At 44.4% G+C, this 13,587-nt stretch overlaps 1 protein-coding gene across 1 annotated transcript; it reads left to right on the forward strand.

Annotated features, from left to right (window-relative positions):
- The first annotated feature begins 283 nt into the window (after positions 1-283).
- Positions 284-8,343, forward strand: SLC16A5 (solute carrier family 16 member 5). Its single transcript, XM_050908426.1, has 4 exons — positions 284-506; positions 4,534-4,677; positions 5,689-6,555; positions 8,102-8,343. Exons 1-4 carry the CDS (start codon positions 284-286, stop codon positions 8,341-8,343), a joined length of 1,476 nt encoding a protein of 491 aa, XP_050764383.1.
- Positions 8,344-13,587: the final 5,244 nt, after the last annotated feature.

The following is a 13,587-nucleotide window of genomic DNA, read 5'->3' on the forward strand; positions in this document are numbered from 1 at the left end:
CCTGGCTGTGGTCACAGTCTTGTGAAATATAAAAGGGGAAGGCAGCTGTTTCTCAAGCAATCTGTTGGCAGGATCCTGCAGTGAGAAGGAAGGGAGGTGCCAGAAGAAATGCAGGGCAAGGAGTCTAGAGTGTCAGCTGCAAAAGGTGTGGGACACACCGGTGCCTCTGAGCTTCGGGAATACCATCAGCTCTTCTCTGTAGGTCCGTTCGCTGGGCTGAGGGCTGCATGGTAGCTGTGCTCCCCTCCCCAGCAGCCTGGCTTAAGAGGAGAAAGAAGCCATCATGTCCCAAGGAGGAGCAGCAGCAGCACGCAAAGCTGCCAAGCCCCAGGACCGGGGATGGGCATGGATGGTCCTGCTTGCCGCAGTGCTGCTGCAGGGGCTGACGCTGGGCTTCCCCTCCTGCATCGGTGTCTTCTTCACGGACCTCCAGCATGAGTTCCAGGCCAGCAATAGCGAGACGTCGTGGTTCCCGTCCATCATGGTGGCCGTGCTGCACGGAGGCGGTAAGTAACGGCCGCAGGGAATGCCCTCCACCACCTCCTGCGGTTGTGTTGCTGACGAGGGGCTGTAACGAGGGCCCTTTTCATATTTCATTAAGGCGGACGGTGGAAGGGACTGGGAGGTCTGAGCAGACTGGCTGGTCGGCAGTGCACAGCATCTCCTAGCCACTTTGATCCATGCCCGCGCCGTCCAAAGCTAAGTGTCCACAGACACCAAGCTCCCTTTTGCCACTCTAAGAGACAACTAAGACCCTTGGTCAAAGGAGGTGAACCCCTTTCTCAGAACAGCTCCTCCAGACCAGCAAAAACTTAATTATTTCCCATAGCAGCTCTTTGAATAAGCCGGCAGGTAGCACTGGAGCTTGGGTGCTTTCTTGATTTATCGTCTGTCCACGAAAGCACATCTCCTTCCATGTGCCACATGACGACTGCGTTCTTCATGGCTGAAAAGATGCCAAAAGCCAAGCTCCTCCAGGCTGCGAGCCGAGGCAGAGTGTTAAAAGCAGCTCCTTGGGCGGTGGCATAGAGCGCACACCCAAGCAGACATCAGGGTGGACATGAGCACAGCTGGATTAATGCAGCATGTGGGTCAGGCAGCACCCTCCAGGTGAAGGGGGATGGAAGGAGGGTTGTGCTTTACGGATAGTGGAATGAATCGCTGTTTTTTCCCTCCAAAGAAAATGTGGGAGCTGCACAGGACAGGGTCCCCAGATCCCCCACCCAGATGGATATTTCTGCGTAGAAGAAAAAAACAAATCCCCAGCAGCTCGAGGATTTCCCAGCGAGCGGTCCGTGTTGCTGCTGACCCCTCCACGTGCAACTCTCGTGCTTATTTGAAAAACACACTACCCAAACCCACCCAGGCAAAAGAAGCAAAATACCCAGTGACGCCCACGTATCTGAGCTGCTCTCTGAGTTCATACCTGCCCCCTTCCAATACCGGTGAAAGGTGACACTATAATATGAAGGGGAAAAAAAAAAGCAGAGCCCTGAGTCATGCTGATGTGAAGGCTGTGGCAGGTTTAGCCTCTCTTGTGCAGGATTTGGCTGACAGCCACCTGACATGGGAGAGAGAGTTTGCACCTTAGCAGAAGCAGTTGGGTCCAGAATTGCGAGGTGCAGATGGAAAGAGACCTCAGGGGAAGCAACTACAGGAGGAATTATCACTGAAGGTCAGCAGAAATAGAGCAGTGTCCTTGGGGCTTTGAATTTGGAAGCTGCTGGGCATTCCCTGTGCTGCCTACCAACCCCTGTGGTCCCTGCGGTTAGTGGGAAGGAGCCAAATGGGACCTGCTGGCTCTGGGAAATGGTCTCTGAAGCAGCTCAGTCCCAACATGTCCAGGAAGGACAAGTCTGGCAGTATCTGCAAGAAAATATCAACTATCCTATCTTTAATGAAGTAATTGTTCTGTAGGAGGCTGGAACCACAGCAAGAGGTAATATTAAGACAGCCAATAAATAGATCCAAAAGTTATAAATTAGACAAGGAAAGAATAGCCTCATGTTAATTATATTCACTACCAGAATTTGTCAGGGCATAGCCAGTGAATTGCAAGAGAGTTTTTACTTTGCTTGCCAGTTATGTCTCCTATTGCAGGCTGTTACAGCAGAGGAGTGCTGTAAGGCAGGAGTAACACAACCGTAAACCAGGAAGAAAAACCAACCAAAAAACCAGAGATAAAAGACTCCCTCTCAGGCCAAGCACATATGGCTTTTGCTGCAACTTCTGACCTCCTTTGCGGTGGGCCAGGCTCTGTTTGATTCAGGTTCTCCAGTTACACCCATCATCTTGGCCCTTGAAACTTTTCCAAAATTGCATTCTGCAGTGTCTCTTAAAGGTGCTTCTCTCTTTTCTTCTCCTTTATTCTTTTTAATTCAGAGGAACTGAAGGGGGGAAAAGAAAATATTTGTTGCAAAAATTGGTAAACAGGAAGGGGAATGGACAGAGCAGCCCATTCTCAGAGTGGTCAGTGCAGTGAGAAGGTCCCATGCAGGAGAGCTAACCTCAGCTCAGCAAAGCCATGGAAGGAAGCAGGAAGGGTGCAGTGCAAACAATAGCTCCTAACTTAGTAAGCCAAACATATCTCATTACTGATGCTATATGCCCAGGTAAAAGCGATTAACAATTATTTTGTTATAGGAATCATTTGAGAGATCTCAGGATCCTATGGCCATCTCTGAAAGGGGAGTTCAGGCCCTTACAGGTTCCTGCTCCTAGCTATTCATGCACATGTAACTCTCTGGACTTGCACTCATGCAAATGCAGCACGTTTGTTGGCATTATTTTTGCAAAGGAAAGCACAAAAGCCCCAGGCAAGTGAGAAATAATGTTTGAAACCTAGAAAGCAAGTTAACAGGAACAAATAATGAAAAACCCTTAGGATTTTTAGAGCAAATCTCATTATTTTGGAGTGTTCAGTTTATGACTTCTGGCTGCTTGGGTTAGTTAAACAGCAGTACCATCCTTAATGTCTTCAGCAGGAGGAAAAATAATCCAGTTGCCAGTTTGCTGAACACTTTTTCAAAGGCCAGTTGAAGTCTTGAGGTGAAAATCTCCCAAGCAGATCAAAATACAGACAGCTGCACTCCTAATTTTAATGTTGTTCCACTGTTCGCTTGACTATGTGGATTTTATTTCAAACCAGACATTGATTTAGGTCACAAATATGCCACAGGTTATTTTCCCTACACTGATTGACTCCTAATTCTGAAGCTTACAGTCATTTTGCATTTGCTTATATAACCTTAAGTGTTCAGAAGAGGGAGAAAAAGAATAAAACCTGGAAAACCTTGAGGATCCTCAAAGGAACAGGAAAAGAAACTCTACCTTCAGATCCTCTTCTGCCAGAGCATGCAGAGAGAAGCATGTTTCCCACTGATGGTCTGCAGGTCTGAACTAATCTTTTCCTACCCCAAAATGAAGGATGCTAAATGACATTAACAAACTGTTAATTTACCACAATCTCATGGAATTCACCGAAAGTCTATGAAAACTAAAGAATTAACTGACCTTAAACACACACCTCCATGCCTATTTGTTCACTGCTTTTTCTGATGAAATAACACAACTCGTTCCTAGTAAAGCCTGCCAGCAAGGTAGGCACACAATACAACACAGGGTTCTGCCCAAGAAGAAATCGGAGCCACCCGGGTCTCACTCCCACCTCTGCGGTGTTTGTGCCGGAGGTGTGGGAGTGGGAACCCGGGATGTGCACGGTCTGCTCCTAGGCTTGTGTCCTCTTGGAAGTGGACACAGTTAACCCTACCCATCCCTGCCCAGGTATGCCAGGACAGGCATGTGCAAAGAGCTGTGCTGACAATAACATCTTATTATTTTCCTGGGGAGGATGACTTGCAGGACAGCTGCAAGACTCCACAAGCTGCAACTGCCTGAAGGTTAGATTGATTCCCATGCAGACATGAATATACCTCTCCAGCCGTTTGCAAATAATCCTCCTCAATGACGTCTATTTCTCTCCCATTCTTGATCTATTTCAGAGTCAATCTGCCTTCTCTTGCAAGGAATTTCACCTAGGTAGCGGGACACCAAGGGCAATTTAGGAGATTTTGTGGCAGAATATTTGAAAAACACAGTGAAATGAGAGTGGAAATATGCAAACAGAAATGCCACGCTGCTTAACATCTCTTACTTGGAGGCATAGAAATATGAGTCCTCTGCTTTTTCAAATTATTCCCAGAATTTATATCATGTGAGAACAGAATTACACTTGAAGGTCCGTCTTCCATTCCAAGAGTTTTAACTAAAATCCATCACAGGGAAGCTTAGAAATCCTACCTAATGACCAAAAACCAAGCAGATCACAGGAGCCTTCCCTTCAGCTAAGAAGTTGACCACACACTTAGGAGGATCAGGGGATATATTTTCTATTCCTGGCTCCCCTATTACATTATGCTGCTGGGACAATTCTCAGGGTCTCCAGACTAAATGATTTGATAATTGCAGCAGTCCAGCAGGTACAAAATATTTCTTTCCTCCCTAACTGCTTCCCTTTTGCTCCTTTACTTCCAGGGCCCCTCTGCAGCATCTTGGTGAAGCGATTTGGCTGCAGGTTTGCTGTGATGCTGGGCGGCCTGCTCAGCGGAGTGGGCATGGTGTCCAGCTCCTTCTGCAAGTCTATCAGCCAGCTTTACTTAACCGCTGGCCTCATCACTGGTAAGTACCAAAGAACAGCAGGAAAACCCAGCTGCTCTGCTTGACTGGAGAGACGGGAAACGGTGAGAGTCTCGACTAAGTGCTCACGTTTTTCCATTCATCTGTGAAACAGGATAAATCAAAAGTCCCACAGCGCAGCAGGAATTGTATAGCAGCTAGACGTGCCCTTCACACCCCTTTACCACACACCTCATCCAGCCAAGCTTACTGGAAAGTGCTTCTCTCTGGAAAAAGCTACAGGTCTCCAGAGGGGAAAATGGAGAGCAAAGATGTCTGTTCTTTTTAGTAGCTTCTAGCCTTTCGTCTTTGAAGAAGGGAGGGTTTTTTCAATCTTGGAACGTAATTTGTTGGGACAATGTCCTTCCCAAGTTCCCTGGGCTTGTATTTCACCACTCCCAATCTGGGGAAATGTGGAGACATCTTTTTCTAACAAAAGAACGTGTTGGTTTTGAACCGAAGTAACAGATGGGAACTTTTCCTTTCCAAATATTTCTCCTACGGGACTGTGGTTCAACTCTTGCTCTTTTCTAACACAGAGAAATTAATTTCTTCAGCCAGGTCACTTTGGGACCAATCCTGCTGGATTTTGCAATCATCTAAGCTGTGTCCGCTGCATAGAGAGAAAAACAAGTAACTCCCTGAGCCCTGATGAAAGTGTCAGGAAAGCAGCACTGCTTGTTGCAGGCGGTATAAAACCCAAGTTTTTAATGAACAATTCCATAACAATTTCAGGAATGGCAGTGTGCCCCAGACAAATGTCAGCTTAGATCAGTATATTTAGTATACTCAAGAACACAGGTAGTTTAATTTACACACAACATCCTTCTTCATCCCTTGTGTGGGGTTTCTGAGTATTCATCACTGGGGGTTGTGCAGCCTGGCAGGTGAGGAAATGCTTCAGTGGCAGACGAAGTCATCGGTGGGTACATCCTGGATTTGGGCTCTTTTCACCCTTTAAGACAACACAGAGGGATCATGCGCTGTCATTTTCTCTTTTATTCTTACCTTTAGGTCTGGGATCGTGTTTCAGCTTCCAGGCAGGAGTGACTGTGCTGGGCTACTACTTTGTACGGTGGCGAACGCTGGCCAATGCCGTGGCATCCACTGGCGTCTCTCTCGGTTTCACGCTGTGGCCGCTGCTTTCTCAATACTTGCTGGATGAGATGGGCTGGAGAAACACTTTTCTTATCTTTGGAGGAATATTATTGAACTGTTGTGTTTGTGGAGCCATCATGAGACCAGTTCAGCCTGCATCAGGGTCACTACTACAGTCACCCCAGCCTGGAGAGGAGGCAGGGAGAAGATCAGAAGAGGCACAGCTGCCCAATGGAGCATCTTCTCCCCACCCTGAGCTCCAGCAGCAAACCAGAAGGACTGCATGCTTCCAGATGCTGCAAAAGTACCTGGCTTTTGACATCTTCTGTCAAAACAAAGGTTACCAGATTTACACTATTGGAGTGACCTGGATGATGATGGGGTTTGCATTACCCCATGTCTACCTTGTGCCTTATGCCATCCAGAATGGGGTGGAGGAACGCAGGGCAGCCCTCCTCATCTCCGTTATTGGGTTCATCAACATCTTCATACGCCCTTTGACGGGGCTGCTCTCAGGACACACAGTCTTCACAGGGAGACGCATCTACCTGTTCAGCCTGGCTGTGCTCCTCTGCGGGCTCAGCAATTTCATTTGTGTCATTTCAGCCGAGTTCAGCGTGCTCATCATTTACTGCGTTATCCTCAGTATAGCCATGAGTGGCATCGGGGCACTCATCTTCCAGGTGCTGATGGATGTGGTGGAGATGGACAGGTTCTCAAGTGCTCTAGGGCTCTTCACCATCCTGGAGAGCATCACTCTCCTCATCGGACCTCCTCTCACAGGTGAGAGAAGCTATTAAAGCAGGCTGGGGAAAAATTGGCTGTTTAGATACTGGTGACAAGCGTTTGGGAGCATAAAGAAGAAAAATAAGCGAGTTTCCAAACCCATGCAGGCAGGTGAGTTATGCAAAGGGAGCAATATAAAAGGGAGAGCCGGAAAGGAATGATCAGCCCCTTCTCACAGCTGAAGGAGGGTCATTTCTGCAGCTGCCCAAGTGTCACTGTAGCAACAGCAAACAGTGAAAAAGCTCCCCATTTGGTAGGCAGCTTTGATAGGTATGGGAGTGATGAGAGCTTTTTTCCAGTGAGAGGCAAGACACAGAGAGGAATTACCGTGGCAGGATCTTGCTTTCTATGAACTCTTTCACTGCTTTACCAGTTCACATTGTTTTATCTATGAAGTCTCAAGGAATTGCGAACATCCCATTAAACAAATTAACTATGATCAGAATTATTACCAGTCCTACATTATTCAAGAGCCTTATAGTCAAAGCTTCCGTTCACTCTTCTTTCTGAGTTCTAGAGTGTATTAATTTTTCTCTGGAGACAAGAAAGGAGCTAGTTATGGCCCCCAATCCAATAAATTATTCACAGATTTCACAGTTCACTCCAAATGCCTCGAAGTGACTTGTCCAAGACGCACCTGCTCCTGCAGTACAGCAGCAAATTCAAAAGACTAACAAGAAATGTGAACCTGAGCATGAAACCTCAATTCAGGCTTTAGTTCTCTTCTCCAGACAATGAATTATGTGCTATTCAGCAGGAAAATAATGTCTGTTCAAAGAATGGGATGATAACATGCACCATATTTCATGTATTCCCTGGCATTAGTGGTCAGTCACTTTTCTCAAAGTGCAAAAAAGGTCTTTTCTTAGGCATCTCTGATAGGAGATACAAGCAAACAAACATTATTCCAGTATTTCCATATAAATAAGCAGCCTACAGAAGGCATCATATATTTGACCTGAGTGTCGCCTTTCCATCTCTAACATTAGTGTTAAATTACTCATTTGATATACCACACTTCTAAATGTCTTATATTGAGGGCACTTAAAGTTAGCCATAATGCTTGCTGTGCTGTGAATTTTCTCGTCCCTGATTACACACTATTAGAGACAAGTTTTCAGTTTAGAGACCCTAACATGTCAATTTTTGAGAGATTTCTCTATTTATTTGTTCTGTTTTCTGACCTAGGATGTAACAGGGTCACTCATTCCAAAATCCAGTGAGTGGCGGTGGCACAGGGGTCATCTGCTGAGTAAACAAAATGGATCAGCAGGTTGGGGAAAAGTTACAATTTCCTTTCTTTCCTGATTTCTCTGTGTATTGAGAAATACTTTATACAGAAGCAGAAACATCACCTGAGTGGTGACTACAAAAAACCAAACAACCCCTAGAATCTAGAGAAGAGAACTTAACTCATCTGTGAATGCTTATCTTTTGTATCTGGCATTTTGCTAAATGATTGAGGTTTAACATTTATGTAAATGTCACCCAGTTGCCTTTAGTATGCATCTTCTCTTTGACTAAGCTGTGGCTTCTATTTCAGGTCTCCTGGTAGACATAACTAGTGATTTCCACTACGTCTTCTACAACTCCAGTTTCTTCCTGATATCAGCTGCATTATTCATGGGGCTCAGCTTCTGCGCTCTGGAAAAAAAAAACAAATTGAAAGAGGCTTCAAAAGTACCTTTGGATAATCCCTCCAGATATCAATACAATGAAATGCCAACTGAACCACAGTTTGAAAGTCAATCCCCTCCAGCAGTCGTGTACATCACAAGCATATGAAAAGAAAGAAAAGAAGAAAAAAAAAAGGGGGGGGAACACAAACAATTATGTGGCCTGTACAAAGCTACACAAGGCCCAGCACTGATGGCAGATGAGAAAACAAGTGTCTGCTTTCCACAACTGTCGTCATCCTTCTGCCCTGCACTTCCACTCTGCGGGGCCGTGTCAGACTCCAAGTGAGCGATCTAGACCACAGGCTGAGCCCAGAACCCAGCGCCAGCCAAAGAGCTGAAGGACAAAGAGAACTGTGCTTTCCTAAAGCAAACCATGGGATAAGAGCCATGGTAACCAGCGCTGAGAGACAAAAGCTGTGTCAGTTCAATTGGTTTAAGTCAGTGCCTTTAAGAAGTCACTGGAATTTCACGTGCACATTTCAGTTGGTAGCACTGGACAATAGGTATTAAGGGCTATGCACAATGGTAGTTCTTTCACAAAGAAGTATTATTGCCTCGTCTGAACATGCAATTTTGGTGCAGACTTATATGAAGTTTCCTGGTTGCTTCCCATGTTGGGAGTGGCAAGACAAACACTTTCCACAGGAAACGTGTTATTATTTTCCACATCTCTAAATATTATATGGAGGCTGCTGCACGGGTTGCAGAACTCAGTCTGCAAGTCTCTAGTAAGATCAAATATTTTCTCCTATGAGGTATATAGATGAGTTCTTCATGCCAAGGACATTTTGAAAGCCTCAGAGGTTCAACTCCAGAGCATGAAAAAGAAAGAAACCCAAACCTTAGAGTGCCTGCTTTGCATAACTACTGATATCTCAAGTGCTTCTTGATATATCATAAAACAGGATTCATGGCTTGTGTAAATACACTTCTTTACAGCGTGAACTGGGACCCACTGGGGGGGGAGGGGCAGTGAAGGTGTTACTAGACCTAAGAATAAGTGTATGCATCCTTATATAGGGCCAAATTCAAAGCCACTGTAGTTCCCCCTTGTGTAAATGAATTTAGCTCTTTAGTCTTAGACTCTCAGACTTAATTACACCAGCGTTCTCATTATAGAGAAGTTTGCACAAGCATAACTTAACTTTCTTATAAGCACAAGCATAACTTACAAAGGAATCTGTGGGGAAAAGTATACTGAGAAAAGTCACTGTTACTGACTTTCATACCCATACAGCCTTGACTGTAAGTGGCTTTTCTTGCTACACTCCTGGGAGTTACACTTGTAAGTACGAAGATGATAGCTGCATCAGCCTCCAGCCTCCCTCAGCATCAGCTCGAGTTGCAAACTGTTTATATTCTGTATCATTCCTGATCTGACAGAAGCAGGTAACAGCTCACAAAGCACTGCAGATGAAGATTACTCAACACATTAGAACCATCAGAAAGACAGAAGCCTAAAATGGGAGTGAAATGGAAGAAGTAACAGCTTTCAACTCAACTGCAGTGCTTATCTTGAGAACTGTTATATCAAATTCCTAGCAACAAAACCACAGTTTTCGTTAGAGCTGTGGGCTCCCCAGACAAAACAAACACGCCAACCAAAAAAACCCACACTGGATGAAACCGCTGGAAAACTGACTCCAAGGTCTTCAGAGACTATAATGGCTTCACAGCTGGCTTTTACAGTGGAAAAGGTATCAGCCCTTCAGAAGGGTTCCTGCTCCCACAGCTCAGTATCTTCTTCAGTCCTGCTCTAGGATTACTGAACCAGTAGGCTCTGCATTTCAAACGTATATTTAAATAAGATGACTAGTGGGAGACATACATATCTAATCTCGTCACACATGTTTATTAACGTGTAATGCTTACATGGTCCATAACTATGAAGTAAACAGGGACTGGTGCTTCTCAGCTTACCGAAACAATGACTGGTGTATGTTCCTAGGAAAAAGATGGGGCTTTTTCCCTCTCAAAAAAAAAAACCAATGAAAAGGGATCAAGCCCCAAACCTCTTCTAGCTATTGCAAATAAAGCAGCTAAGCAGCTGAACAGATTGCTATTGTTTCCGTGCGTAATTCTTAAATTTTAAATTCTGTTCACCTTTCTACATTCCCTTTCTGTTTTCTTCCAGAAATATGTGTTCATATTGTCCCAAATCCTCCCGCTGCTACAGATGTCCTAGGCAAAACAGGCAAGATATGGTGTAAGCTACAACTCATGAAAATTTATTGCAGGAAAACAAAGGTTAGTTGAAGGAGCAACAGAATGCATCTCCTGTGTGGAGCCAACCGCTCTATCTGCATGCTTGCAAGGTACAAGGGAGGAAAAAAAAAGGTACTCACCAACTGAAGCCGACACACAGAGATCAGCTCCTCCTACACCATGGCAAAGAAATCTCTTTTGACTATTTAACTGTGCACAGCAGTGCAAGATAGTTTAGGATGGAAAGTTAGGAGAGTGCTTTGTAGAACTGCTTTTTGATACTCCCAGACTCAACACCAGGGTGACTGGGACTTACTTGCAGAGGCAGAGAGATGTTTCTGGGAAGAAAAACAATGAATTCACAAATCCATTATTTTAATGTTTCTCAACTTGCTGACTAAAAGCTTTCTAACAGCCTTACAGAATTTAAGCTGTCTGAAAACAGGGTTGTCTCCCCTGGTTACTTTCCACAGACCCTTTAGAAGTAATCCACAACCCACAGGCTGGAAACAAATCTTGGAGAGAGAAGAGGTAACATTTTAGGCTGTGTTTCCACAGGTGAATAAGGTGTCTGAGCTCCCATAATAAACTACCCCCCTCCTCCCCTGTTCCACAGCTCTCCTCTTCTACCTCTCTTTTCAACCTGAATGCCAAGCTGCCTTGAGCAGGAGCTTTGTAAAGCGTAACTGAAGGGACCATGCATACTGAGCACGCTACAGTATAACAGATATTCCCCCTCAGAGCTATCGTACAGGAGCAGTAATACTCAGTCCTTAAGAATCCTGAGGCCCAGAAGAAAAATAAAGCAATAAAAGTTCCTTTCATTATTTTGAGGTCGTCCCATTACGCAAGGCAACCACAGCCCCCCTAAAGCAGTTTTTTAGCACCTACAGACAGTAAAATAACCCTGACTTTCATTATGGACAAACACTAATACCTCAGCCAGGTTATGAACCTCTGAGAGCCAGCAGAGCAACAAAAATTGACAAGAAATAAATGTCCCTCGCTCCCCTAGTCCCCTCTTACCCCTTCCTGCTCCCTTTATCATTTAAAGTACCATTAACCTTGCAAGCTAAGCATTTTTGCAACAAGCACCTTTCCTTACTGCAACGAAACATTGACCAGGGAGTTCACACTGAAATATTGCAAGATCATGATCCTTAAAAGCCTTAGACACTCTGCTAATGTAATTCTTGGAAAAGTTTAATAAAAACCCAAAGAAAGGTCACAGTAAACTTACACACTCTAAAACACCTCAGTGCTCTTAAATTAAGAGCTTGGCATGCTGTTTGCAGACCTGGCTAGTAACTGCAAGAGAAGAAACATAACTACGAGAAATGAAAATTCACTGAATTCTAACTTTGGTGTGCTATCAATGTCACCAGGCTAGCCCCTGGAGCTGTGAATACCCCAGCTATATTAGCCCAGTCTGTGCTAACTATTCTGGCAAACAGCAAGTGCTTGGAGCATTATACAATTAAACAATATAGCCAATATTGGGTGAGTAAACAGCCAACTCTGCCTACTGCCAAGTGATCTTTCTGGATGATCAGGCCAAACTCCCCACAGTAAGTCAGCACAAAGACAACAAGCACACAGCTAGTAACAAAGCAGGTCGTGTAATCAGTACTAGCACGGTCTGCGATTCCTGCAGAAGATCTCCGAGGACTACAAAACCAGGGGACGTTATCAAACTCTCCTCCAGGAGGCAGCTCCAACACAGCAAATTAAATGTAAAATGTTTCTCACATCTCTTAACCAGCTTTGACTAAACTCAATGCAAGACAAAGGCCAGAAGGAGCACAGTTCCCAGTTCCCAGGAAGACAAGTGCAGGTGTTCCTCTCCTCCTGGTTACTTCTTGCCACGCACTAAATAGTGTGACCTGGAGATGCGTCACCTGAAACTCAGCCAGCACAGACACCAGCCTTTTCTAAACACCGCTGTGAAACCACTCCAGGGGACAAAGTTCCTACTGCTTCCATGCATGCAAAATTATACTGACTGACCACAAATGTAGTAATTACAAACAGAAGTCACTGCATTTTTTCTCTTTAAATACTGTTTTTCACCCCTTATTAGTCAATCCCAGTATCCTTAATCACTTCTCTTTGTATTGACTAGCTCCTCTGTGTTTGCTTTCTCTTCTCCCGCTTTCTCACATTAGTCATTCACTTTCTATGTAACGACAGATGTGGCTTTAAAGTATGTCAACACTTACCACTTGCAAAGGCATACATTAAAAGAGATTTGTTAATACACTAGCAAAACAGTCTAATACAGAAGTAGTCTTTAGCAGCTTTACTGATCATTTTCGTATATATACACACATATACAGATATATATACACACATATACATAGATATACATTGACTTCCGTTGATAATTATGATAAGAGTTGAAGTTGCTAGCACAGGCCCAGCTTAAAATTTTCTACCAGGTAGAAATAAATACCTTCACTTTCACATTCTGTCTTCCCACACCACTGCAATGTTAAAAGATTTAGCATCACTGCATTCAGTGCAGCTGCTTTGCTCATCCTTGTATTTAATGTGGTCATGGGCAGGTATTTTACTACACCCAGCTGTGTGGTAGGAGGGATTATCAGCCCAACATGCTTGTCACTGATGCCACGTATTTGGCGGATCAGTCCATGTTCAATTTGCTTTACATGAAAATCAACTGTATTTGAGATAATACAAAAGCCAACATCTGCTCACAGCCTGTTTCCTACCTTATCTACAGAAGAACCTCCATGCATTTAATTGCTTAAATAAAAGCAACACAAATTTCTGCAGAGTCTACCCCCCCAGTTTATGATGTTTATGTACCTTATATACTTACATGGCATGAACCACAATTGAATCCACTTGCAGCGCTTATAATCACAGTGGTTTCATTGGAACTGTGCTAGTTCAGAATCCTGTAATTGCTCTGCTTTGTGCTTAGACCAGTGCATTGTTCAACCAGGGTGGAATCACCTGCTGCTCTTTTAATTCACCACTTCTTGCCTTCACTTCATTTTTTTTCCCCAGGTCATTCATCTTACCATGCGTGTATTATGCCCTCTTTTTACCTTTTCCCTCAGCTTCTAATCCTTTTGCCTTTTCACAAAAGGCAAAAAATCTCTTTCCATTGCCCTGCTTT

This window comes from Gymnogyps californianus, chromosome 19, assembly GCF_018139145.2.
Source record: "Gymnogyps californianus isolate 813 chromosome 19, ASM1813914v2, whole genome shotgun sequence".
Classification (NCBI taxonomy): Eukaryota; Metazoa; Chordata; class Aves; order Accipitriformes; family Cathartidae; genus Gymnogyps; species Gymnogyps californianus.